The 26,101-nt window shown below is 43.6% G+C and overlaps 1 protein-coding gene across 1 annotated transcript in view; it reads right to left on the bottom strand.

Moving 5' to 3' along the window:
* The window catches only part of MBOAT1 (membrane bound O-acyltransferase domain containing 1), a 121,439-nt gene extending 96,690 nt beyond the window's left edge, over positions 1 to 24,749 (bottom strand). Inside the window, 2 exon segments of the mRNA XM_066377139.1 lie at positions 24,259 to 24,416; positions 24,419 to 24,749. Coding sequence (XP_066233236.1) covers positions 24,259 to 24,416; positions 24,419 to 24,587 — 327 coding nt within the window. The 5' untranslated portion in view covers positions 24,588 to 24,749.
* Positions 24,750 to 26,101: the final 1,352 nt, after the last annotated feature.

The following is a 26,101-nucleotide window of genomic DNA, read 5'->3' on the forward strand; positions in this document are numbered from 1 at the left end:
CCTCTCCAACAAAAAAAAAAAAAAAGAGAGGACTGTGTCACGTCACTGAGACCTCAGAGACCTCAGGATTAAATAATATGAAAGAATCAGTAGAAAAATAGTAATTCCACCAGTCACGTAAATAAAAAAGGAAGAAACTAACCAGAACACTGGTTTTCTACTGAAGTTTCAAAGTGCAGTGTAATGGAAACAGCACACGGGGCATGAGTAAGAGGCAACCCTGCGAGCTGAAACAGCACCTAGAGAGCCCAGGGAACACAGATGTGGCTCAGTCTTCATAGGAACAAGATGTGGAAGGCTAAAAATGGTAAGCAACAAAACAACTAGCCACACAAACAAAGGCTGGCTTGGCCTTGGAAAGAGCAAGCAGCCTGATCACCATGGGAGATCCGAAATTCCCAAATGAATGAAAATTTAGAACAAGTCCCTAAAGTGAAAGTTCAGAAAAACCTTCACACCATAGTCATAGAATTTATGCTCTAGAAAGTCATGCTTCTTGTTCAGGACCCCACAGTGTAGCCCAGGTAGCTCCTGAGGGGTAGGGTGGATTCTTCAGATTCCCTGAGAGTCTTAGACTGGGACTTTGTGGGAAACTCTGACTCAGAAAGATAAGGGCTGGGGCCCAAGAATCCCTGTATTTAAAAAGCTGCCAGGTGGTTGTGATGGTGACCGCTGTTTAGGAATCAGTGCTGTAAAACAAGGACACTTTCAGTCACGTTAGGATGCCTTTGGTCCTTGGGACACGTTGAACCTATCCCATCCTTTGAATCACTCCTATTGACATGGTGTTTTCTGAAGACTAAATACGGATAAAATAATTTTCACCCAGGCATTCTTCAGTTGAATGAAAAACCAAAGTGAAGGTTCTACAGCAGGAGCACCCCACACTTCTTCCTGTCTCCACCTGGAAGTGAGTCAGGTCTACCCCCATCCTTCCAGGTGAAGAGGGGACCTCCTTCCGTCATCCTCAGTTGACCAAGTGCTGTATCATCCCTTCTCAAATGTAATCCATTCTGCAACAAGTCTCTGTCAGCTTCTTCTCCACAGGTTTTGTGACTCCTTTACATCTGTTTTCAAATATGGATAACTCCCCTCTATCTTTAAAAACAAAAACAAAACTCCCTGTGGCCCTTCTTGCCACTCTATTTTGTTGTCTCTTTTCTTTCAAGTCACAAGATTTCTCTTGTGAGCTATGTAAACTTATATGTCCATTGCCTCCCACCTTATTCCCTTCTAAACTCTGCAGCGCCCTCTTTACCTCTTTTGTGAAACTGCCTGCCCCACCCCCACCTTTTTTCTCAAAAAAAGCAACCCTCTTCCTCCCTTGAGGGCCCTGCCACACCCCCCCCCCCCACCCTCACCCATTTCCACACTACTAGTCTAAATTCCCTTTCCTGTGCTGCCCTCTCTTTGGGCCCCCCACCATACTCAACGGGCACTGTTGGCCAAGACTAGTATGCTGGGGTCTCAGCTCACACACACCCCCCCATGAGCTTACTCCTATCCTGGTTTCATCCACCCTGGGATACCCATGACTTCCACATCTCCATGTCTCCAACTCTGATCTCTCAAGTCTCACACTGCCTTCCAGGCATTTCTTTCTTAAAATCCTGCTCACATCTGAACATGGCTCAAGCAGATGTCATTATTCTACCTCCTTAGTCAACCTCTATCTCTGATTTCCCCATTCTCGTTGTAAGTCCCGCTTGCTGAGATGCTCAGGACCCCACGTGTGAACAACTCTATTTTCTCCCTCTTCATCTCCCATCCTCTGCAACCCTACTGGCTTAACAACTGAGATAGCCCCGTACCACCTGATACTTTGCACAATTACTTCATTCCTTTTGGTCTTGGAGTTCTTTCCTTTTTATGTTTTAAATACTAAAATACTATGTTTTTAAAAAAATACAGATGTAAAAATTAGAAAGTTAAAATTTCCATCATGCTCCCCAGTCAGTAATCTGGGTAACTGTTAGAAGGACTTAGGCCAGTGTGACAACTAGCTACACTGTGGTGACTCTTATTCCATAACTAGAGAGATAAATGAATAAACAGAGCATTTTATTTATTTAAATAGGGTCATAATCTATACATTGTCCCACAATTTGCTCTCTTTACTCAATATTATGTACATCTTTCGACTGATCTCATTTTCTCTAATACTCATATATGATCCCATAGCTCGAATACACTATAATTTAGTCTAACTATTCCTCGACTGCTTAACATTTAGGGATATTTCTATCTTTAAAAGGCCATTACAAAGGTTACTCCTTAACCAACTGACTTATTGGTCAATTAGTACTAAAATAAAAATCACTGTGGACTGGTTGCTGGATCAGGAACAGAACTCAAGGCAAGCATGTAAGGACATCAGGAAGGAAAGGGTAGAGCTTGATGATGGGTCTCATCACCACACAGCCTCTGTCTGAAAACCACCAGGGATGGCAGACTCGTGAGCATCAACTCTCATTAATAAAGAAGTTTATGCCGGGTTGAAACCTAACTCCCTAAAGTTTCCATCCTTTGAGTTTAATTCTGCTCAGGACACAGCATAATTGTCCTCTTCAAATACCTGAATCTGCTATCATATCATCACTAAGGCTTTTCTTCTTGAAGTTAAACACCTCCTCTCCCTTCAACAACTTCTCCTTACAGGCACTAGGTTCAAGGCTGCACACCTGGCTGCTCGCCTTCCTTCCGCCATATCTCAGTTTGCCAATGTCCCTCTTAAAAGCCAACACTCGGCACTAAGCACCTACGGAGCTATGCACTGACCAGCACAGAGTGGACTGGTATGGCCACCTGCCCTTCTACAGTATCACCTGCTGTGGCAGGAGAGCAAAATGTATCCCCTGGGTCATTTTATCTCTATGGACAAGCCAAATAGGGCAGATACACAACTGTGCTGTATTCTGGTTCATTCCCAGATTTACTCAAAGTCTCAGAATTACCATGCTCTTTAAGGCTGCAGTTGATACCCTGAGGCATAACATACAAGAGCAGATAAGAGTCCAGGCTGGGAACTCAAACCTCCTGGGTCCAAATCCTGACTCTACCGCTGTTGAGTCAGGGGATCTCACACAAGTGACTTACCCTTCCCGTTTTTTATGGGGGATAGTATTTCTCACCACACAGGGTTGTGTGTGGCTTAGATAAAGCATGTGGAGTGTTTAGCACAGTATATATGAAGCACTCCTGTTGAATTTTTTATTTATAGCTTGACTAGCACTATAACCAGAAGTTGAAGGTAGAAATATTGCCGTACGGTAGAATAAATAAGAATGCCTATGGCCCACACCTCCTCAAGGATTAAGCTGTCTTTTCCTTTTTATTGGAAGAGAGAGAAGTTCTGTCATATATATCCAAGTGGCTAAGTAAAAAGCTGCCTACTATTGAAGACAGCTGATTTTTTTTCTAATACTCCCACAGGCAAAACCACGCTGGTGGCTATCACATACACACCCAAACTAACAATAACAACCCCTTATCAGGTGATAAGAAGCAATGTTTACCTGATAAAAAGAGTCATTCTTTCTTAAGGTTCTTCCACACATCCTGGGTGCACTAAATTTAAACTTTTATTTCAGCTTAGATTTCCGCCCTCGCATTTCATTACATTCAAAAAAAAGAAAGTTGTCTTCCCATCGGGGTCCACGCCTTTACTCACTGCCTTCTGCCCCTTCTTTTCTGCTTTGAGTACCCTAACTCCCTCCATCCCCTAGCACCTTCCAAGTTAAGTCTTTTCTTTTTCTTCACCAGATACAAACTGAAAACCCAAATTCCCCTCGAAACACCACCCACACGCACCTCACCAACCAGGCATCTTTTCCATTCATTAAGGTAGTCCCAAGACCATACCTAACTCCACAACATTTCAATGGAGTAAGACAGTTGTCCAGTTTAGACTGCTAGAAAGTAAACTCCTACAAGAAAGGAAAGGTGCATCTCTTAAGGTCAGTGCTGTAACAGCAAAGCCTTTTTTCCTACTGGCTTCAAAAATGTGATGGGGCTGACAACCGGACATAATAGTAAACAATATTGTTGGGCAGATAAAATGTATTATGCTCACTTTGTTAAATATGCCGTCGCCCAGGTGATATTAATGTGTGTTGAGAATCCTTGTAGCCTGGGGCTTGGTTTTGGGATTAAGCCTTTCCTACCCTTTTTGATGTAGGGTGGTACAATCCAATCATGCCTCAGAGGTGACTTTGTATTAGAGACTTCCATACTTTGTATATTGGATTAGAGGTTATGAAGCTACAGTATAAAGTGGGGGCAAAACGGGAGTTTGTGCTCTTGGTTCCTGAGATTATCATTAGAGGAGAGAGCAGAGAAGAGCAGAGAAAGGCCACGTGGAGGAGGCCAGGAGAAGCAGCCAAGATGGTGGAGTGCTGAGTGAGATGCCAGTTTGTACAGAGTTTGTATCTGGGATAAGGAAGGAGATGGGGAACTGAGGAGAATAAGGCTGGTGAGCTAGAAACCTTTGATTCTAGGAAACTCAGATAAGTCAGTGGCTTTGTGGGCACTGAATGTGATTGGGTTTTGGAGCCCAGTGTGTATTTTTTACTTTCCCGCCGGGTGCAAGCTAGAATTAAAGACTATGGCCCATCAGTTTTTGGCTCCGCTGTTTCTTTACCGACTGTCCAAATCCAATGCGAACCTGCATGGGCCAGAAGGCTGCTGTGATGGTGGCCCTGGCCCCGGCTTCTGGCTTTACAAATATCTACACATTTACTAAATATTTTACTGAAACCTTCCCCATGAATCACCTACCTCATTTGATATTCACAACAACTCGTTAATACAGATATTAGCTTGTTTTACAAATAAGGAATTGGGCTCAGAAAGTTTAAATAGCTTGTCCAAGGTCACACATCTAATAAATACTGGCTCTAAGCCTAGAACTTAACTTTTTACAGTCCAATTCCAGCAGTCTTCACACTATCTCAGAGTAAGGTGAGTTCACAGGACAGATCTCAGAAGGAAACTGTGTGGCCGGTATCCACGGCCACCATCACAGCTGCCCGGCCCATGCAGGTTTGCATTGGATTCGGACAGATGGTAATGAAACAACAGAGCCACGAACCGGTGGGTCATCATCTTTAATCCTAGCTTGCACCCGGCGGGCAAGTGAAAACACACACTGGGCTCCAAAACCCACTCATTCAGTGCTCACAAAGCTACTGACTTATCCAAGTTTCCTAGAATCAAAGGTTTCTAGCTCACCAGCCTTATTCACCTCTGTTCCCCATCTCCTTCCTTCTCCCTGCACAAACTCTGCACAAATTGACTTCTTCAACATTCCACCATTTTGGCTGCTTCTCCTGGCCTCCTCCACATGGCCTTTCTCTGCTCTCTGCTCTCTAATGCTAATCTCAGGAACTGAGAGAGCAAGCTCCATGTTTGCCCCCATTTTATAGTGTAGAAATCAAAACCTTTAATCCAATATACAAAATAGGGAAGTCTCTAATACAAAGTCACTTATCTGAGGCATGATGGGATTGCACCACTCCACATCAAAAAGGGTGGGAAAGGTTTAGTCCTAAAACCAAGTCCCAGGCTACAAGGATTCTGCCTGCCCACAGCCTGCCCCCAACACACATTAATATCACCTGGGTGACAGGCTTCCATGTGGGCAGCACCATCTTTAACAAAGCGAGCATAATATATTTTATCTGCCCAACAGAAACCCAAACATTAATTACACAGCCTGGTCTGAAATCTGGTCTACTTTCATAGAGCTAGTATAATTCCATCATTCCTAACAAGCAGGTTTTTTCCTGAATTTTTGTGGATTACACAATACACACTTGGAGCCCTGGCCAGATAGCTCCATTGGTTAGAGTACCATCCTGAAGTTCAGGGGGCTGCCCGTTCAATCCCTAGTCAGGGCACATACAGAAAGTAGATCAATGCCCCCCCCCCTCTCTCTCTTTCCCTCCCTCCCTCCGTCTCTTCCTCTCTCACTAAAATAAATTAATCAAAATTTTTTTTTAAAAATATGCACTTAAGACTGTTTCTGTTGAATGGAGAACTGAGAAGCAAAAGAGCATTTCCTGGGTCAAAACTTAATGAGGAAACATCTCATGTAAACGGATGGAAAGTGTGTTTAGTGGTGGTTTTGATGGTTGATGTCACAGGGGAAAAATATTTATCTTATTAAACAGCTATTCATTTATGACATTGCATGAGGAGAAGCCTGAGGATGAGGGTAAACTAAAAGCCCTTTACATCTTTACTAAGAGTCACTCAGATACATGTAAAGGTGTTAATAAACTAACTTTCAAGTAAATCTAAAACACAAACACATACTCATGTAACTGCATGTTTTCTTTCCATTTTTCTGACTAGAAAAGTCTCTAAAAACATACTGGTCCCAACTTCCACTTCAGACAATATGGTGAGCTCAGTATTCATGGATACAGCACAACTAATGATTCTAGATTAAAAAATAAAAAAACATCGGTTCTTAAATAAACTTTACTTTTTAGAACAGTGTTAGATTTATAGAAAAACTGCAAAGATAATACAGAGTTACCATATACCAGTCACAGTTTCCCCTGTTAGCATCTTACACTTTATGATATATTGTCACAGTTCATGGACCAATATTGATACACTAGTATAATATTTAGTGGAGTGTTTAGCACAGTATACGGGATGCACTTGTAGAAATTTTTATTATGACCAGAACTTGAAGGCAGAAATATTGCCATACAACAGAATAAATAAGAACACCTATGACCCATACCACCTCAGGAATTAAGAAGTTATATCTTTTCTACATATCAAACTGGCTAAATAAAAAACTGCCTGTTATTGAAGACGACTGATTTTTTAAAAATATTTCCACAGGCAAAACCACGCAGATGAATAAAGTAATTATCACTGCTGATGTTGACCTTGACCACCTGGCCAAGGAAATGTTAGGTTCCTCCACTGCACTCTCCCCTCCCCTTTCCATACTGATCTCTTCAGAAGGAAGTCACAGTGCACAGCCTACACTACAGGAGTGAAGAGTCATGTTCCACTCCTTGAGGGAAGAGTATCTACAGGAATTATCTGGAATTTTTCTGCAGGTAAATGTGTCTATTTCTCCCCATTTATTTACTTATTCAACCACTTATTTCTATTAGCATGAAGTCACTGATGTTTATTTTATACTCTAGTTTATAATCTAATACTTTTATAATCTATAGATTATAGATCAATAATTTATACTTCCTTAATCTATATTTCTATAATCTATACTTGTTTATTTTGCTGCACAAATTACTCCAGCTAAGACCATTGGAAGCTCTACGTTCATCAGACATACTCTTGACATTGTGAGTTTGTTTCTGTTTGCATGTTTACTAACCCTTGAATATACACACATCCATAAATACTCCTACACATAACCATCTGTATTTGTATTAAGCTAAACATGACTTCATTTTGATGTATTGATTATTTTCGTGCACTGTTGAAGTAAGTGGTGGGAAAGTAAGAGAATGCCTCAGAAGCCAGAAATGCAAGAAAGCAGAAGTGAGAGATGCAGCACCACCTGAGTTGGCAGTTGCCCTGGGACATGTGCCCATCCAGGTAACCCAGAGCTTGGGCACCAGACACAAAGCAGGGTGAGAAAAGAGAAGTAAAAGGAAGAATTAGAGACACCGCATAAAACTAAGACATGCCTTGAAGGCTGGACCCTCCTAAACTTCTGAAAGGTGGCACCTCACTAAGGGAAAAGGCCCCCCCACAAAGACAGAGGGATGTGTGCTTATGTGGGTCTTGGCTCTGGGTAGAGAGACAAAATGTACAATGACTCCCCTGAGAACAGAAGTTTGGAGGCCTGCGTTCACATGCCCTATATGGTTAAAACCAGGAAAAGAAATCCAAAGCAGAAAACACAATTTTAGTGAACCTAGCTGGGAGTACTCCCTGGTGCCCCGGCAGAAAGAAACGCAAAGTCTCTCAAAAGACTCTGCTTTAAATCCCAGTCTCTAACTATTCCCACAAATAAAGTATTGATACAACAGAGCATGAGCACCCAGTCTAACAATCACCAGAGACCCTTGAAAATGAAAGAAACCAATCACAAAGACACATATATGATTCCACTGGTATGAAACAGCCAGAACAGGCCAGTTTACAGAGAGAGAAAGTGGATCAGTGGTTGCCAGGGGCTGGGGGAGGAGGAGGTAGATGGGAAAAGCAGAATTGCTAATGAGATGCACCTTCTTTCAGGGGGGACAAAAAATTAGATCTAAAATTAGATCATGACAATGGTTATACAACCTTGTGAATACACTTAAAAAATTAATTGTACAGTTTAGATGAGTGAATTGTAAGGTACAGGATCCTGGAATAGAAAGAAGACAGTAACAAAAAAATTGGTGAAATTCAACAAGTCTGAAGTTTATTTAATAGTTACATATCAGTGTTCATTTTTCAGTTTTGACAAATGTGCTATGATAATGTAAAATGTTAACATCGGAGAAAAATGGGTGAAGTATGGATAAAAACTCTTTGTGCAATGATTACAACTTTCCAATAAATCTAAATTATTCCAAAATAAGTTGGGTTTTTTTAAATTATCAAAGAATGTGATCCATCTGTTATGAAGCAAAGGACAGTAAAGGATGAGCAAGTTGTTTCTGAAAATGCTGTGGGGACCCTTGGTGTTTTCACTTGAGTTAAAGAGGGCTAATTACAAAATCACACAACAAAAGGACTCTCCAAGACCATCAACTAACTTCAAGGCCTTCTTCTTCAGGAAATGAGATGCATTAGTGGTGCACCACATTTACGGTTACACAAATAGCGTTTTAAGGTCCTCATTGTTGGCTACTCCATGACTTGTGACTTTTACCATTGTTAAAGATGGAATTAAGCAAGCCTCATGGAGACAAAATACCTCGGCAAGGCAACTTTAATAACTTCTGTAGAAGGGTGTGCTGCCGTTAGTGAAAGCCAGCCAGCCAGCCAGCGCACGGGCAGAGGGCATGTTCTGTTTCTATCTCCAACGCAGGCCCTAGGATGCTGGGTCTTGCTCCATTGACTGGAGTGTTGACCATACAATCTTACTTTTTCCCGATGGGCTAGTTTTAATAGCTGCACCAAGGTGGAAGGGAGAGATGGGGATATCATTAGCTAGGTAAGGGGGTTAGGGAATGGTCGATGAGCAGACGAAGGGGGCTGGGAGATTGGTAAACAAGTTAGTTATTTCTCACTTTACACCCTGGTCAGAGGAACCCAAATGAAGGCAGTTGGGAATTAGTTGAAGAAAAGAACATGAGGTAAAATAAAACATTTCCTTCACCATTTATTCAAGTGTGTTTCCTTTTGTTTAGCAATCTTCAGTCTTGCTGTTCTTATGACCATTTTTCTCATTTTTTTTTAACTTCTCCAATTCTTCATTGTTTCTTGGCCTTCTGGATAAAATCAAGGACAGTAACTTCTCCAATTCTTCTAGAAGCTGGCAACAGAGAACTAAATCTAGACACATATTACTCTAATAAATGTTTGAGGGTTGCCAAGTACATAAGAGATGACTATCATAAAAACTCATAAGTGGTCAATTTCTAAATCATTTTATAGTGCACAACCTGCCTTCCAATTCTCTCTGCAATGTCCACCAGCTAAGATACACAGCCAACAGTCATCACTCGTTATTATGATGAATAGCGCCCCACCCTAAATCTTGATTAAATGATTTTAGTGTTACATCTTGCCCTTCTTTTAAACTAAGATAACAGAACTGGCAATCAGATAAAGATGTAGAAAAAAGACATTCCAAATATCTCAGTATGACAATAAATTACACATACGCAACTTCACTTTTGAAACTTAGTAAAGCTAATTATAAAACTGAGGTAAATGGTAACTCAATACAGCTGAGATCACAAAAATAAAAGACAGTCGAGCTCTTTTTATAAATTCCACCTCATATATTAAAAAATTTTTAATCTTCTTGTCTTTCCCTCCATTTTGTATAAAATGACTGTCTGAATATAATTTCACATAAATGTTGATTTGCTTCCCTTTTGTAAAATAGCCTGCAGGTAAGTTAACTTATTGTTTGGAGAAGAATGGGCAATTATCTATTACAAAAGGAAGTTAAACAGCTCAATATCCCTAGCACACTAGAAACAGAAGCTCTTCTCTACACAGTACACAAATTTTTAAGGCATTCTGACCTTATTCCAATAAGAAGGTCAAAGGAGAGGAGATTCCAGAGCCAGAGGTCAATTCACTTCAGCTGACCTGCCCCAAAGTGCACCCTGCTTCACTGGAAGAAACAAGACAGTAAAATACAAGGTACAGTGGTTTTAGCTATGACAGCTACGTCCACTGAAAAGTGAAAAAATAAAGTCTTATTTGTGGGCTTTACCTTCAAAAAGTGTTTCTTTACTATGTAAACCAAGCCTTCCTGGCCACTATTGAAAGTCTCGGAATCACAGAACGCAAGAGCTAAATACATAGTTCCCAAAGAGCATCATTTCCAGCAGATGGGAAAACCAAAAGTTCTGGAGGCCAGGCTCATCAGAGGCAGAGCCACTTCAGCCGTGAGACACAGGGGATGTGGAAATCTTCAGTGTCATCCTGCCTGAGTTCAGAGTGTACTTCTTTCTCCCTATCAGAGAGGAAACAGGAAACAGACACCCATCTCTGCCTCCCCCAAGCTCGGTGACCACCACCCACCCCCATATGTGCCAGAGTAAGTGGCCCTCACTGCTCTCCATATTCCTGGCAGAGAGACCAGATGAGGCGGTGCCAAAGTGGGAAGATCCTCCCCAGCCCCCTCACCCACCACGCCCACCAGCAGCAACACGTGCAGCCACAGCTGAAGAACAAGGTAGTTCTTGGAAGCACAGAAACAGAACTCTCAGAAAAGACAGAGAGGAAGTCAAGTGTCACAACAGCTCTCTATATGCAGATATGCATCAACCGCTGTTGGGCAGATAAAATATGTACTATGCTCACTTTGTTAAAGTGGCGCTGCCCACGTGGAGGCCATTGCCCAGGTGATATTAATGTGTTTGTAGCCTGGGGCTCGGTTTTGGGATTAAGCCTTTCCCACCCGTTTTGATGTGGGGTGGTACAATCCAATCATGCCTCAGAGAAGTGACTTTGTATTAGAGACTTCCTTATTTTGTATATTGGATTAAGGGTTTGGATTTCTACACTATAAAATGGGGACAGAGCGGGAGCTTGCGTTCTTGGTTCCTGGGATGACTAGCATGAGAGAGCAGAGGGAGCAGAGCAGAGAGCAGAAAGAGGCCATGTGGCCTGGAGAAGCAGCCAAGATGGCGGAGTGCTGAGTGAGATGCCAGTTTGTGCAGTTTGACGCTGGAGAAGGAAGAAGATGGGGAACTGAGGAGAATAAGTCTGGTGAGCTAGAAACCTTTGATTCTAGGAAACTCGGATAAATCAGTAGCTTTGTGAGCACTGACTGTGATTGGGTTTTGGAGCCCAGTGTGTGTTTTTACTTGCCCGCTGGGTGCAAGCTAGGATTAAAGATGAAGGCCCATCAGTTCTTGGCTCCATTGTTTCTTTACCGACTGTCGGAATACGATGTGAACCTGCATGGGCCAGCCGGCTGCTATGATAGTAGCCCTGGCTTCTGGCTTTACAACCGCTAAGAGACAATGTTACGTTTTTCTTTAAAAAAAGGGGGGGGGGGGCAAGAAGTGGAAGAAGTGTACATACATCACTTGTGTCAGAAAAAAGACAAGAAGATTTCTGTGTGCACGTGTGCACAGCCTATCTCCTTCAGTGATTTTCAACCTTTTTTGAGCCGCAGCACATTTTTTACATTTACAAAATCCTGGGGCACACCACCTACCAAAATGACACAAAATGACATTCTAACACAGTACATATTATACATATAATTAATAATATAGTTTCTAAATGTATTTTACACTCACTTAGTGTGAAACCTGGGCCTGTTTCGATGAACACAAAAGGGATATCCTGGCAGGAATGGTAGAAAGACACACACGAAGCTCTTCCTCAACAGTTCTCAGTCTCTCTCTGTTTTTAGTTTTTATCGCAGTCAAGCTTGAGAAGCTCAGCTCACATAGATATGTGGTTGAAAACGGGAGCAATGTCAAAATAGCTTTGTTGGCCAGAATGGGGAACTCCTTGGCAACAGATAACCAAAAACTGTCCAAAGGAAGATCAGCAAACTTTAGCTTTAAAGTTAGATAACATTGTGATGCATTGTGATGCATTGTATATCACTCTCTGCGGGGGCCTCTTTTACAAAGAAAAAGGTCAAATATCTATATACACCATCAGGATAGACATAACCAGCTGAGGCTGAGGCTTCATCTAGTGGTGGCAACATTTACCTCCAGTCCTGACCAGGATTAGAAATCGGGACCATAGGGAGGAGTAGCAGCTTCAACTACTCGTGGCCACACAATAACAAGTGCGCAGCAGCCCAAGCGGGGACCTTCCTGGGTGTGCATGAGAGGCGGCCTACTATTGGTTCATCACTAGTGGTTGGGATGAATCCTAGAAGGTGATTGGTCAGTGAGTGTTCCCTGTGCCTCCACTCTTCCTGTCGCTGATAGCTGGGGGGATTGTGAGGGGAATGTTTATGTTCGGATGGAGGCGGCTGGCGGCAGGCCGGATAAATAGCCTCTGCGGCCCGTATCCAGCACGTGGGCCGTAGTTTGGGGACCCATGTTTAATTTCCCCATGGCACACCTGACCATGTCTCACGGCACACTAGTGTGCGGGGGCACACTGGTTGAAAAACACTGTCCTAGATGACACAGCCGGCTGCCAGGGCGGAGGGATCTGCACTGCTGGAAAGGGGGTGGGTGGGCAGCAACACTGGCTTTTCATTATATCCCCTTTTCTGCTTTGTGATTTTTTTATTGATTAATTGACTTCAGAGAGAGAAAAGAAGGGAGATGGGGAAAGAGGCAGGGGGAGACGGGGAGAGAAAAAAGAAAGGGGAGAGAAGAGAGGGAGAGAGGGGGGAAAGAAGAGGAAGTGTGAGGGGAGAGAGGGGGAGACAGAGGGGGAGAAGGAGAGAGGAGAGACAAATATCAATTGCCCTGATAGGACTGCACCTGCAGCCTTGGTCTATCAGGATGCTGCTCTAACCAACTGAGCTACCTGGCCTGGGCCAGCCTTGTGATTTTGACACTAAGTACATAAGCTACCTAGTCAGAAAACTAATTTCTAAACTGTATTTATACAAAACAAAAAAACAAAAAATTGTTTTAATTTTACAATTTAAATAAATAAATAAATATTGAAAATAAATAAAATCAGAAACAGCAAAAATAATGCCAGGAGGGGGAAAAAGTCTGTGGAACAAAGATGTCTTGACCCAGTGACATTCAATAGTTAAACTACTCCGCAAAATTTCACAAAATGACTTTTGAATTTAGCAACTTCCTGTAGGCCTTAGCAACCTTTTGCTGTAAACCTTTGTGGACTTTGTTTCAAATCAGAAATACAGAATGATGAATGAGACAAAAGGGAGAGGGTATGGGAGTGAGGGAACAAACCAGTCTTTTTTTTTATTTTAATTACTTGTTTGAAATAAGAATGCAGAGTCATCTGAATGAAAACCTTTTCAAACCTACCCCTGCTCTCTTTCACCTTAGACTAGAGACTGAACTCACACTGTTATTTTCGTAGGCAGACCTCAGCATGGAGTATCTGCAATAGGAAATCCCCAGCACTGTTAGCCCAGATATCTCTGCTTAATACATACAACCACTATCATGCTCTTGCAAACCTTCAAAACCATGACTGCAAACCAGATCAGTTAAACTTTAAAAAGTTATCAGAGTTCCACTATTACAAATAAGTTGGTCCAATAATTGACCAAGTACACAGTTTTTGTATAACTAAGAAACATATTACAAATAGGTTACCAAGTTCCTCTTGTGGCAGGTGGTCACGTTTCTCGACTGAAGAGATAGTGGTCTTTTAGGTAAAGCAAGTGTTTAACCAGAATAGATTACTTGAAGTTAACTTTCTCACTGATTCCTCTCCACCCTCGTGCTGTCCTGGCAAAAACCTCCTGAAATTGTTGTTAATAAGACTGCAGCCAGTTTCCCTTTATCTTGCTTACTGAAAGGTTTCTCAAAAGCACACATCCAAAAACTTATGAAATTACACATCTTGATTTCTCTTCATAAGTCGCTGGTGAAAAAGGTATTTCCAGATTGTATCTTCTTAGATACAATTTTTCATAAAAGGTTTCCATGCTGCACAGGACTCGAGAACATGGGGTTATGGCACCTTTTATACATATGACTTGACTTTCAACTGCAAAAAGGACACTTCTATATGTTGTTTATACTTAGCTGAGAAAATTGATCCAAAAATTGATGTTAATATTTGCAAATGTATGATGCATACATCAACTTCACATAATAAAAATGGGATAGAGTATTTAATATTTAAACAACTCATGATTAACATTTAACTATCAGAAGTTGGGCCACAATTTAACTTTCAAATCAGAAATAAGGACTATTCAATCTGCAATGTAGGTTCCAAATAATAAACAAGCCTAACCAGTTGGTTAAAAAAAAAAAACCACACACACACAAAAAAAACTGGCACCCAAATTTATCTTAATTTAATCATTCATTCCAATGCAAGAATGTAAATAAAACTCCATTTCAATCCAACGAACATTAATTTACCAAACATACAATATGACTAAGAGTTACTACCCACAAGAATGTTCACCTTTTCTCTAGTCTATCTCTGTTCAAACAACTTCTTTCTAGAATGTTCTGCCTGTCCCACCCAGCCCCACCCCAGCACTTACTACTTGTCTTTCAAAAACAACAGGCCCCAGGAAGACTTCCTGGGACCTTCTCAGGACAGACCCAAGGGTGTGGAGGCCCTGTGTCCTTGGGCAATGGCAGGTGCATACATCCCAGGAGCACTGAGAACACATATCACCAGGTTGCAGGTGACATAATAGTAACAAGTGCTTACAGGCTTGTCTCCCAGAAGGCTCCAATACTCATTCATCTCTGTACGGCCATTCTAGCCCGATATTTGGCAAACAGTGCTCAATGAGCAAATGCAGTCCTGTGTCGCTTACCAATAGGGGTCTAGTCTGAGAAGTGCGTGGGTAGGAAATTTCCTCGTTGTGTGAACATCATAGCATGCACTTACATAAACCCAGATGGTATAGCCTCCTACACACCTAGGCTACGTGATATAGCCTATTGTTCCTAGGCTATAAGCCTATACAGCATGTTATGGTACAAAACAACACAAGATTAAATCAAGCACAAGAGAAACAATGCAATCAAGAGGTGCAATAAATATGATATGAGGCACACAGTTCTACAGCAAACTTTTTTTACAAGTAGAAGAGTGCAGTCTCAAATAACAATAACAAGCATAGTGCAGCAAATACATAAACCAGTAGTAACACAGCAGTTCATTATCATTACCAAGTAGTAATGTGCTGTACACAATTGTACATGCTGTATTTTACACAACTGGTAGGGCAGGTTTATACCAGCGCCACCACAGACACGTGAGGAAAGCATTACACTATTATGTTACAGTGGCTACCAAATGACTAGGCGACAGGAATTTTTCAGCTTCATTATAATCTTTTGGGACCATGGTCATTGACTGAAAAGGCGGTATAGGGCGCATGACGGTGGATAAGATAACATATGCAGGGCAGCCGGCTGAGCACCAGATAGCATAAGCATTCCATACATGGCAGTCTCAGTGTCACTCAGCCGGAAAACAAAACTAAGGCCAAGTTGTGAAGAACACCTCTCGTTCCACAACAGGAAAGCTACAGCTCCAGGACCCTGGAAATGCCAGGAAGGACATGCCCACACTTCCACCCTCTCTCCCCTCCTTTTAATTACTGTCAAATCAAGCCCTTAGACTGGGATACCTGCCCAGCTGGACTCACCCAAGGTCCCCTAGAATGTACACTCATCCTCCTGTTCTGTGTGCAGGGATGGAGTAAAGGACGGTCCCCAACTCCACCAGCCCGGTCCTCTTCATGGTCCTCTTCATTCGGTAGAACTGAGGGTTTACACCTCACAATATTTCCCTGGGCATACCTTACCCTTTGATGTCCCTGGGCTGTTTCTGAAAGCCACCCCACCTCCCAACAGCAGTATCTTCAGAACCACAAGGAAATTTCCACCACACTTGAGTGTGGCTTGAAAAAAGAACAAAATGCTCAGTCAGTGACCAGCCTTATCAGATTTCTGGAACCCCACGGGGGCATCCCTACCGGCCTAGAACCCTCCCACTCATTCTGGACCCTCCCACACAGCAAGCAAACTTCCACTTGCAGCCCTGTGCTGCTTCTGACCTCCTCCTCCTCCGTGAGGACTCATCTTCCCACTGCCGCCCTCCCTCTGTCCATCTCCATCAGTCTCTTTCACTATTAGCCAGCTGGAGAACTGTCTGACTCCAGGCATTTTCTTTCTCATTTTACCACTAAAATGGGGGGCGGAGGGAGCAAGTGGGGTAAGTAGAGAGAAGAAAGGCACTGCTTTTCCAGATGCCTCTTTGCTCCTCTGGACCGCTTTTCTTCCACCATCCTTCCACAAAACTTCTCCTCCCTCCAGACTCCACCCAGGCTTCTTAGGTTAAATGGCAGGCTGCCATTTAACAGCAGAGCAGGCTGTCCCCTCTCCCTGGTCCTCCACTCCGTCAGGATCTATGAGCCTCCACCATCCTGGAGAGCCTGGGTCCTGACTGTCTTCTCTCCACCTCACATCCCAAATTCAACTGAGAAATGTCACAGGTTAAGAGGACAATCGGTCAAACAAACTGACTTGTACCCCAACTCCCATATCTACACCCTGACTTTCACCGACGCCCAGAAAAGCTTCACTGAAAATCCTCAACTGCAACATCCTGGGCCCCAGCTCTCTCACTTCCTCTACACCTGCTCCCCAAAGTCCCTCCAGCTCAGGAGATTTCTCTTTTCACTTTCATCACCTCCAACTACTTGTCACCACCCTTCAACACCCTCAGTTCTTAACATTCCAACAACCTTCTCTGGAAATATCCAACTATCTGTTTTACTTCTCCTAAAAGAAGCTGCTGAACAAGAAAATTCACATATTGACACAAATCTGTGCCTCTAAAAAATGTGATTGTCAAGGGGTCTGTTACACCCAGACACCCATAAACTGCCTCGGGTCAGTTCTTTTACCACTCACCCATAAGATTACTCTAAATCGCTCTGACCAGGTAGCTCAGTTGGCTAGAGAGTCCTCTCAATATGCCAAGATTGTGAGTTCAATCCTTGGTCAGGGCACATACAAGAATCAACCAGTGAAACTTGACTTGTGGTGGTGCAGTGGATAAAGCATCAACCTGGAATGCTGAGGTTGCCGGTTCAGAGCCCTGGGCTTGCCTGGTCAAGGCACATATGGGAGGTGATGCTTCCTGCTCCCCCCTTCTCTCTCTCTCTCTCTCTCTCTCTCTCTCTCTCTCTCCCTTCTCTAAAATGAATAAATCTTTTAAAAAAAAGAATCAACCAATGAATGCATAAATAAGTGGAACACAAATCAATGTTTCTCTCTTTCTCTCTCTCTCTTTCTCCCTCCCTCCCTCCCTCTCTAAAATCATGATTACTCAAAATCCTCACTTGATCCTCAAAACCCCTGCTCCTCTTCATCCCTGCATCCTTCAGCCATGACCGCCTGCACCTCCATCACAAAGTGGAAATCCTTGCACAGCCTAAACCCTTCAACTCCTTCTCTTTGGTGGCAGCAATGGCTCTAAACTTCAGTTGGCATAAGACTCACCTAAGGAGCCCCTCTACCCTGTTATTCAGAGTCATTAGGTCTGGAGCAGATCCCAGAAACACACATAGCAATAGATTCTGATAAATGATAGTCCATGCACCAAAGTTTTTTTTCAAAAATTAGCCTATAGCAGGGGTCTGCAAATTCTGGCCCATGGGCCAAATCTAGCCTATTGCCTGTCTTTGTGTGACTTGTATGCTAAAAATGTTTTACATTTTTAAAGGGTTAAAATAAAAAAATGAGGAAAATTCCATGATACATGAAAATTATAAGAAATTTCTGTGTCTGCCTGACCAGGCGGTGGCGCAGTGGATAGAGCGTCGGACTGGGATGTGGAGGACCTAGGTTCGAGACCCCAAGGTTGCCAGCTTGAGCGTGGGCTCATCTGGTTTGAGCAAAGCTCACCAGCTTGGATCCAAGGTCTCTGGCTTGAGCAAGGGGTTACTCGGTCTGCTGTAGCCCCACAGTCAAGGCACATGAGAAAGCAATCAATGAACAACTAAGGTGTTGCAACGAAAAACTAATGATTGATGCTTCTTATCTCTCTCTGTTCCTGTCTGTCTGTCCCTATCTATCCCTCCCTCTGACTCTCTCTATAAAAAAAAAAGAAAAAAAATTTCAGTGTCCATAAACAGTTTCATGAGAATACAGCCATGCCCATTATTTACATCTTATCTATGGCTGCTCTCATGCTATAAAGGCAGAGTTGAGTAGTTGTGAATAAGACTTTATGGCCTGCAAAGCCAAAAGTATTTACTGCCTAGCCCTTTACAAAATGTTTGCTGACCCCTAGTCTGGAGGATAAAGTGTAACGCCTCACCAGAGTGTTTCAGCTTCCTGCTGATGGGATTCCTGCTTACTTCAACCTAGAGCCCTGTAGCCCACACAACTGCAACCAACCATCCACTTCAGTGGACTGTCAGCTCCTTAAATAAAACACACAATTTCACTCTATACCTCTGCACATGCTGTTGTCTATCACCACTTTGCCTGGCCAATGCCTCTTCCTCCTTTAAGACCCAAGTGCTGCTCCTCCTCACCTGAGAGATGCTCTCTGATGGCCATGCCTCATCTCTTCCATTTGTCCATGATTCATCTGTATCCCAGTCATCTGTCTACAGCAATGCTCTCAAACATTCAGGCACATCAGCACTCACTGGAGGGCTCATTCAATCACTTGTGGCTGGGCTCGTCCCCAGAGCAGCAGATTGGGACACCAGGCAAAGCATGCACATTCCTAACAAGTTTCTAGAGTGATCCTGCTGGTCCAGGTACCACACATGAGCGACACTGGTTAACGTATGTGTCCCTGACCCAACAATGAGTTTTCTGAGGATGGGCCCTATTTTATTCATATTTAAATCATCACAACCTAGCACAGCTCCAGGAATTCCTGGAACACAGTGGAAACTTAATACCTATTAGTTGTGGTTTGACTGAATTTTTTTTCCTCCTATAGGCTAATCAATTTTGTTATCAGACAATAAAGTGGAAGAGGGAAGAGGAGATCTGACTTTGCAGGAACCACTGAGGCCAAAAGAGGAAAATAAAGTGATTCTCTGCTAGAGTGATGTTCTGCAGTCTACCATATGCGTCCTGAGTTAGGGTGGACCAGAAACCCCTGGATGAGGAGTGGATTGCTGACGTCAGAAACCCAAGGGTACAGCCTAGAGGCAGTGTCATTTGGGGAAGGGGAAAGTTAGGTGCAAGACCCTAGCTCCCACAAACAACAACCTACTGTCTATTTTAAAAACAAGGCTTTATATAATGAAGTTTGATAATGGCTATCAGTAACACTGGCATATGGTGTTACTGATGAAAAACATTTATTGAGCACCTGCTATTGCCTTGAAATTCAAGAAGAAATAAAACCTCCACCTCAAAGAGACTTTAAATTAGTTTAAAATTCAGCCTGACCAGGCAGTGGTGCAGTAGATAGAGCGTTGGGCTGAGATACAGAAGACCCAAGTTCGAAACCCTGAGGTCACCAGCTTGAGCACGAACTCATCTGGTTTGAGCAAAGCTCACCAGCTTGAGCCCAAGGTCACTGGCTTGAGCAAGAGGTCATTCGGTCTGCTATAGCCCCACGGTCAAGGCACATATGAGAAAGCAATCAATAAACATGAACAAGTAAGATGCTGCAATGAAGAATTGATGCTTCTCATCTCTCTCTTCCTGTCTGTCCCTATCTGTCCCTCTCTCCGTCTCTGTCACAAAAAATAATAATAATTTAAAATTCAGCATATAAACCCAGCAATACAACTAATAATATAAGGTGACACTAAATGTCAAATAGGCATCCTACATGTCCCCTGTCTTTCCCTTCTCTGCTCCCTAGGGCTCCATCTACAAACCTGTACAGCGCCTACACAGGTCTGTGAGTGTTTCGCACTGGTAGTGGATTTATATCAGTCCTTTGTCTCTGCTGGTGGATAAGATCTTCCAGACAGGGAAGATCTTGACCTTTTTCATCCTTGGACTCAACAGCCTGTCCAGGTACCTGGCACTAATAATGTAAATAAACATTTAATTGATTTAATAATGACTATAGAATGTGAGCTGAGCTTTTAAGGAAGGGCAGGAATTAGATAAGAATTGAAGGTTGGGCTTTCCAAAAATGGGCAAGTGGACCAACCGGGTGATTAAAAGTTTCAGGCAGGTAAAGAAACCTGGGGTCACAGCCCCCACCTCCACCTCACAAATGAAATAACCAACCAGCTGCTGGTATCACCATCAGCCCAGAGTGCCAGTTTTTCAGAGCTCCATTCACCCAGCCTTTTAACCTGTAACACAAGCTTACATTAATAGTCTTAAATCTTTGCTGCTTTAATCCCAATGTCATTTCCTGGATTCTTATGTCCTGGGCTATTTTTCCCTTGCCACTTTTTCTGCTGATGGATGGAAGGAAGTGAGGGAAGGAGGGAAGAAGGAAGTGGGGGAGAGGTTTGATTTGATAAACTGAATTGATACTTTATGCAAACACAAAATTTGGGGGTGCCAGTCAGTAAAAATAGCCTTGTTACCCAGAGTTCTCCCCCCTCCAACAAAGAGGAAATTCCTTAAAATCAGGAAAGTTCTCAGCCTTCACAGATCCTAGGACATGACCATGCTCCACACACATTAATAAGGTCAACATCACATCCATCCTGGGAGCTGAGTCCATCTCGCAATCTTAGAAGGCTTTAGCTAAAGTCAGATCATATCACAGTCTGCAACCAAAGCGAGTGGACAGGACATGAGCAGATGATTTAAACAAGAAATAACACAAAACACTCGTCCTCCGTTCCTTGCTCCCCCTAAATGGGAAAGCAAAGTTCTTGCCTAAATTATCTTGGGTAAGAGAAGCTTTACACCTGAATAATCCTACATAATTGCCAGAGCTCTGCATTTGCTGGACAGATGGGGACTCATCATTGAGAAATGCAACTCTCAGCAAACTCACATGTGAGGTACCTGTGGAGGCCCCTAAGTCATCACCCATTTCCTATGCTCTATCTGAATTGCTGTGCCCTATTTGTTTCTAATTAAATAAGATGACTTTTACATTTAACATCTTTAAGAGAATGTCACCATAATAAAAATCCCTGGAAACTAAAACCACAGATATTTTCCTCAGTATGGTAACAGTACACAGGCTTCCCCCAGGAGTGAACAGAACAGGTAAATGGAAGAGTCAAAATAAAAGTAATACAAGAGTTTTCACTCATATAGTAGAAGGCTCAACAGATATTTCAATTTTTGCAAATAATAAACTAGTTGACACAGGGACATCTAGATGCCAAATAAGTCCTCAGAAATGCAATGAATTCAGAAATTATGGACATACATGTGAAATGTTAAGACATCCATTGAAAGAAAATCCAGTGTCTTTAAGTGGCATATGAAGAACAGCGTGGATAACTTGAGTCTATGTTTAATCATTTTAGCATATCGCAAGCCAATAAAAAGTCACTCTTTAATACAAGAGCAGACATTTATCAAGAACTGTGCTCCTGACCCACCCTCCAGATTTGTACCTCTGTTCCTCTGCTTCATTCTGCGCCCCAGAAGGAGCCCCTGAAGACCCAGACAACCCAAATCAGCCACCTTTTGGTGGGATCTGACCACTGGAGGACACTAACAAGAAATGGAAGGGCTGGAAGGGAGGGGCTGGGTGTACCTCCCACTGGGCAGTGACAACAGGACTTCCTCCTTTTCTCCTTCAGCTCCCAGGTCTTGGTACCTGGAAATCATTTGTCCGTTCTCTTCTTGCTGCCCACACCCCTGTAAGTAGTTCATTAGAGATTCTTCATTGTAACCCATTGAGATGAATTTTGTTTCCTGCCAGGACCCTGCCTGATACAAGGACCTTCCTGATGTAGGGTATTTTATATCTGTATAAAATTTCTCAGCTCAAAATGTAGGTCTTACTGCCATCTGCCACTTTACATATGAGGATGCTGAGGCTCTGAGAGGGTAGAGCACCAGCCAGGGTCACACAGAAGTTGGCTGGCAGAGCAGGAATTACATCCAGGCCAGCCTGACATCTAGGAACTAAAAAAGACCTTGAAAGCATGAGGGAGAAAAACACACAAGCTTGCAAACAAAGAAGCCACCATATAGCCTCAAATCATATTATTTAACAGCGTGGGATTTTTCCTGAGGTCTAAAATAAGCTAGCTGGAGCACTGCCCTAAATGCTTCTTCCAAGTCCTTCAGCTTTGCCCCTGCTGGAGGGCAGAGGCACTGTCCTAAGATCGAAGAGAGCACAAGTGAGATCACAGGTGCTCCTTCCTTGCCCATCACCCACATTTTTTTCTTCAGTTCATTCCAGAAATCTTTAAACATTGCAAGGCTCTTTTATTCTTTTTTTATAAATAAGAAACAGTGTTCCTTTGAAAAAACCCAGAAAGTGTGGAGGGAGGGGTGAACACAGTTAAAAAGAACTTCATAACATCATACTAGCACCTCCCAGTCATAACCTGCCAGGTTCTACTAACAGTCTCTTTCCATGCACAAGGCCTCACTGGAGTCCTCTCTCTAGCTGTGCAGAATTTAAGACAGAAAATACAATTAAAATAAATTCTGATGGGGGGGGAAGGTAAGTACAAAACAAACTCCCCTTAAGGAAATTCAACTATGAGTTATATTCATTTCAGGGCTAAAGGCTGCTGTTATTTCTGCCCTTGCCCAGTTCTCTGGGTCTCTCCCATCCTCACTACAGTAGGAAGAAAGAGTAATTAACAAAAGCAAGAGTTAGGATGTGATACTTCTCCCAGGTTAACTCACAGGATCTTGCAACTGGTCAGAAAGCAATGGTGAGATCAGATAGGGTTCCGAATCAGGTCCTCAAAGGGGAACCAGATAGAAGGGTGGCTCAATAAATAGTACCTGAGTAAGGCAACCAGCCAGCGCTCACTTCCTCGTTGTTGAAAGAATGTCAGTAAGAAGGGCAGCAGGTGTGCTCTTGTTTGACGGAAAGAAAAGATCACCAGGGAAAGGAAGAGGAAGAAACCAGGCCAAAAAATCAGACTGAAACACAACAGTCAGGAGTGCCGTGGGCCCTCCTCCAGCAGCCCTGCCCGGGCATTTAAATCAACACATATTTATTGAGCCAATATTAAAAGCAGGGTGAAACTAGCCTGCAGCGCCTAAAGCAGACAAGAAAATGAATAAGGCAGCCTCAACCCCCAGGAAGATTTCTTACCAGGAATTACTCTTCTTGATCTCCATTTCCAACTTTTATAACCTCAACAGCACCTCTCTTCTGCCACTAACCTGTCCTACTCAGGAGCCTGAACTCTCAGTAGTAAGTGTAAACACAATAAACTAAGGTCCTCGGAAAACCAGTGTCCTGTGTCCCTCTCTCCTCCCTTTCCACTGGACATCACACCTGGTACAAAATAATTGTCATCTGACTTGACAAGTCTCACTGCTTAAGTCTAAAATCCAGGTCTCATTCAAAAGCTTTTGGCTACAGCCTCTAAATCAGGTGTGCTTTTTTTTTTTTTTTTTTTTTTTTTTTTTTGCAGGAGGCTTTATTTCCCTTGGAGGTTAGAGAGCAGGCTGGGTGGAGGGGTTGGCACTTGGACAGGGACTGGATAGGGGAAGGGCTGCCCCCAGGTCTTGGGAAAGAGAAACTGAGCCAGGTCCCAGTTGAGACCTAACCTACGTGTATTGTTTAAGTAATCTACGTTAAATATAATGACTGAACTCCACTGATGGGAGAAACAATTGAGTCATCGCTCAGAACTTGGTAACAGGAAACAAAGTAACCCAAAACTTCAATTAAAAAAGTTCTTTTGAACCCGTCGTGCAGAGTATATCAACTTTTTTACTTTTAGAGTTGAAAAACAAACTCAAAAAGAGCCCACCTGTCTAGTTCATAGCTGTAAAATCTGCTATGGGGGCGGGGACCGAGGGGGGTAATATTTACCCGGTGGGCTCCACGCCCGCCTAGCTCGGGGAGGGGTCGCTCACCCCGCGCCGCACTCACCTGGTCCAGCGGGATGCCCAGCAGCTGGCTGAGCGGGTGCAGGCAGGTGGAGCCTGTGGTGCGGTAGGAGAGGTTGGAGGGCGGCTCGGCTGCCATCCCGCATCTTCGGGAGGCGGCTGCCCCGGCCACGGCCCGCGCCACCCTCCTCTGAGTGCTCGTAGGTGGCCGCCCCACGGGCCGAGCGGCTGCCTCGCGCGCTGGGACCTCGCGGCGAGGCCGAGGGACGCGATCGGACGCCAACTCCCGGGGCACAAACTCGGGGTTAGCGCAGCGATCAGGGTGCCGTGGGAGGGCCGCGCCGCTTCCCGCTCCCTCCTCTCGGCGCTCATTGGCCGGGCCGCCGGGACAGGGAGGAGGGAGGCAGGAAAAGTGGGGAAGCCGAGCCCGGCCCAGCCCAGCCCAGCCAGGCCCAGCCCGGACCCAAGCTGCGGGGAGTGGAAAAGCGATAGTAGCCGGGGGTGGGTGGCGCGCAGCTCTGAGGGCGGGAGGCGCCTCTCCTACTCCTCCTCCGAGTTCGCGGTCCTGTCTCCCAGCCAAACGACACGAGCTCCAGCCCAATTACCCAGGGGGACGCCCATCCCTGGGGCTACCCCTTCCCCGCCCTATTTACGCACTCACCCCCTCCCTGTTCCCGCGCAGGCTAAGATTTCCTGCACCTTCCTTTCGAGCTTTCTCTCTCGAAGTTCTTACTGCTAAGGGTTAATATGCTGGAGCCCAAGGAGACCCCGGTGCTCCTAGCTATTGCCCCAGCACGCAGATTCCCCCTTTCTTTAGTTTCATCCCCAACACACTGCGCTGAACTTTAAATGGCCAGGCCAGAGTCTCTCAACGCACCTGCCCTGTCGAGAGGCAAAAGCAGTCCCTATCAACTCTCCTTGTCCCCATGGAGATTTTATTAGGAGGCCACCAACACCAGATGACGATTTCAACACACACACACACACACACACACACACACACACACACACACACATCGCATGTGCTTGCGAATTGACTATACATCCTTAGATATCGTACAGCTCTAGAAATTGACCAAAAATTGAAGCAATGTTCCTCTTCTCTTGAGCAAAATAACAGATTAAAGAATGTGTTTGAGGACAGAGGGGCTTGAAGAGCACTGTTAAAAAGAAAAATGAACCCAAATATAAATTGCCACATAAGGAAAGTTCTGATACTGTAGTGCAATTAATGTTAAAAGAACTGTTAGATGAGACAGTATCAGGAGAATAGATCAGTTACACTGTAGATTAATTAAATAGGATCCTGGAGGACTGGAGATTTATAGAGTTGCACCATGAACACATGGCTCTCTTTTCCTTCCCCTTTATCCTTGTTTCCATCCTCTGTCAATTGCATGTTAATAATAATTATTATTATGATGTTAATTAACTTTATAAAAGTTGCTTCATTTACCAGTGACTATCACCCATGTGGTAGTTATTATAATCTCTGTTTACAGATGAGAAAACTGGAGTTTGTAGAGCTTAAGAATTTCATTTAGGGAGATTCAGTAAAGCACATCCATCTGATTCCAGAGCCTAAACCCTGGGGTGTTATGATGCTTTGCCTCCTCTAAAACAAAGCATTGCTCTCTTTATGTCCCAGAGGCCACCCACACATACCTGACACAGGCCTGTCATTGCTGTGCACAGGAATTATATTTACTGTTCCAAATGAGGTGGCTGGGTGATGCTAAAGGCACTCTGTCTCGCCTGTTTTCTATCTGCAGTAGAATGAGGCTTGATATCAAAGTCAGGTTTTTAATTTCCCTTATGAGAGATTAAACATGCCCAGAATGTGAAGTCATCCAGAAAATCCAGTGCTTATTCTGATGACTGGTCTC

Source organism: Saccopteryx leptura, chromosome 3, assembly GCF_036850995.1.
Source record: "Saccopteryx leptura isolate mSacLep1 chromosome 3, mSacLep1_pri_phased_curated, whole genome shotgun sequence".
Taxonomy (NCBI): Eukaryota; Metazoa; Chordata; class Mammalia; order Chiroptera; family Emballonuridae; genus Saccopteryx; species Saccopteryx leptura.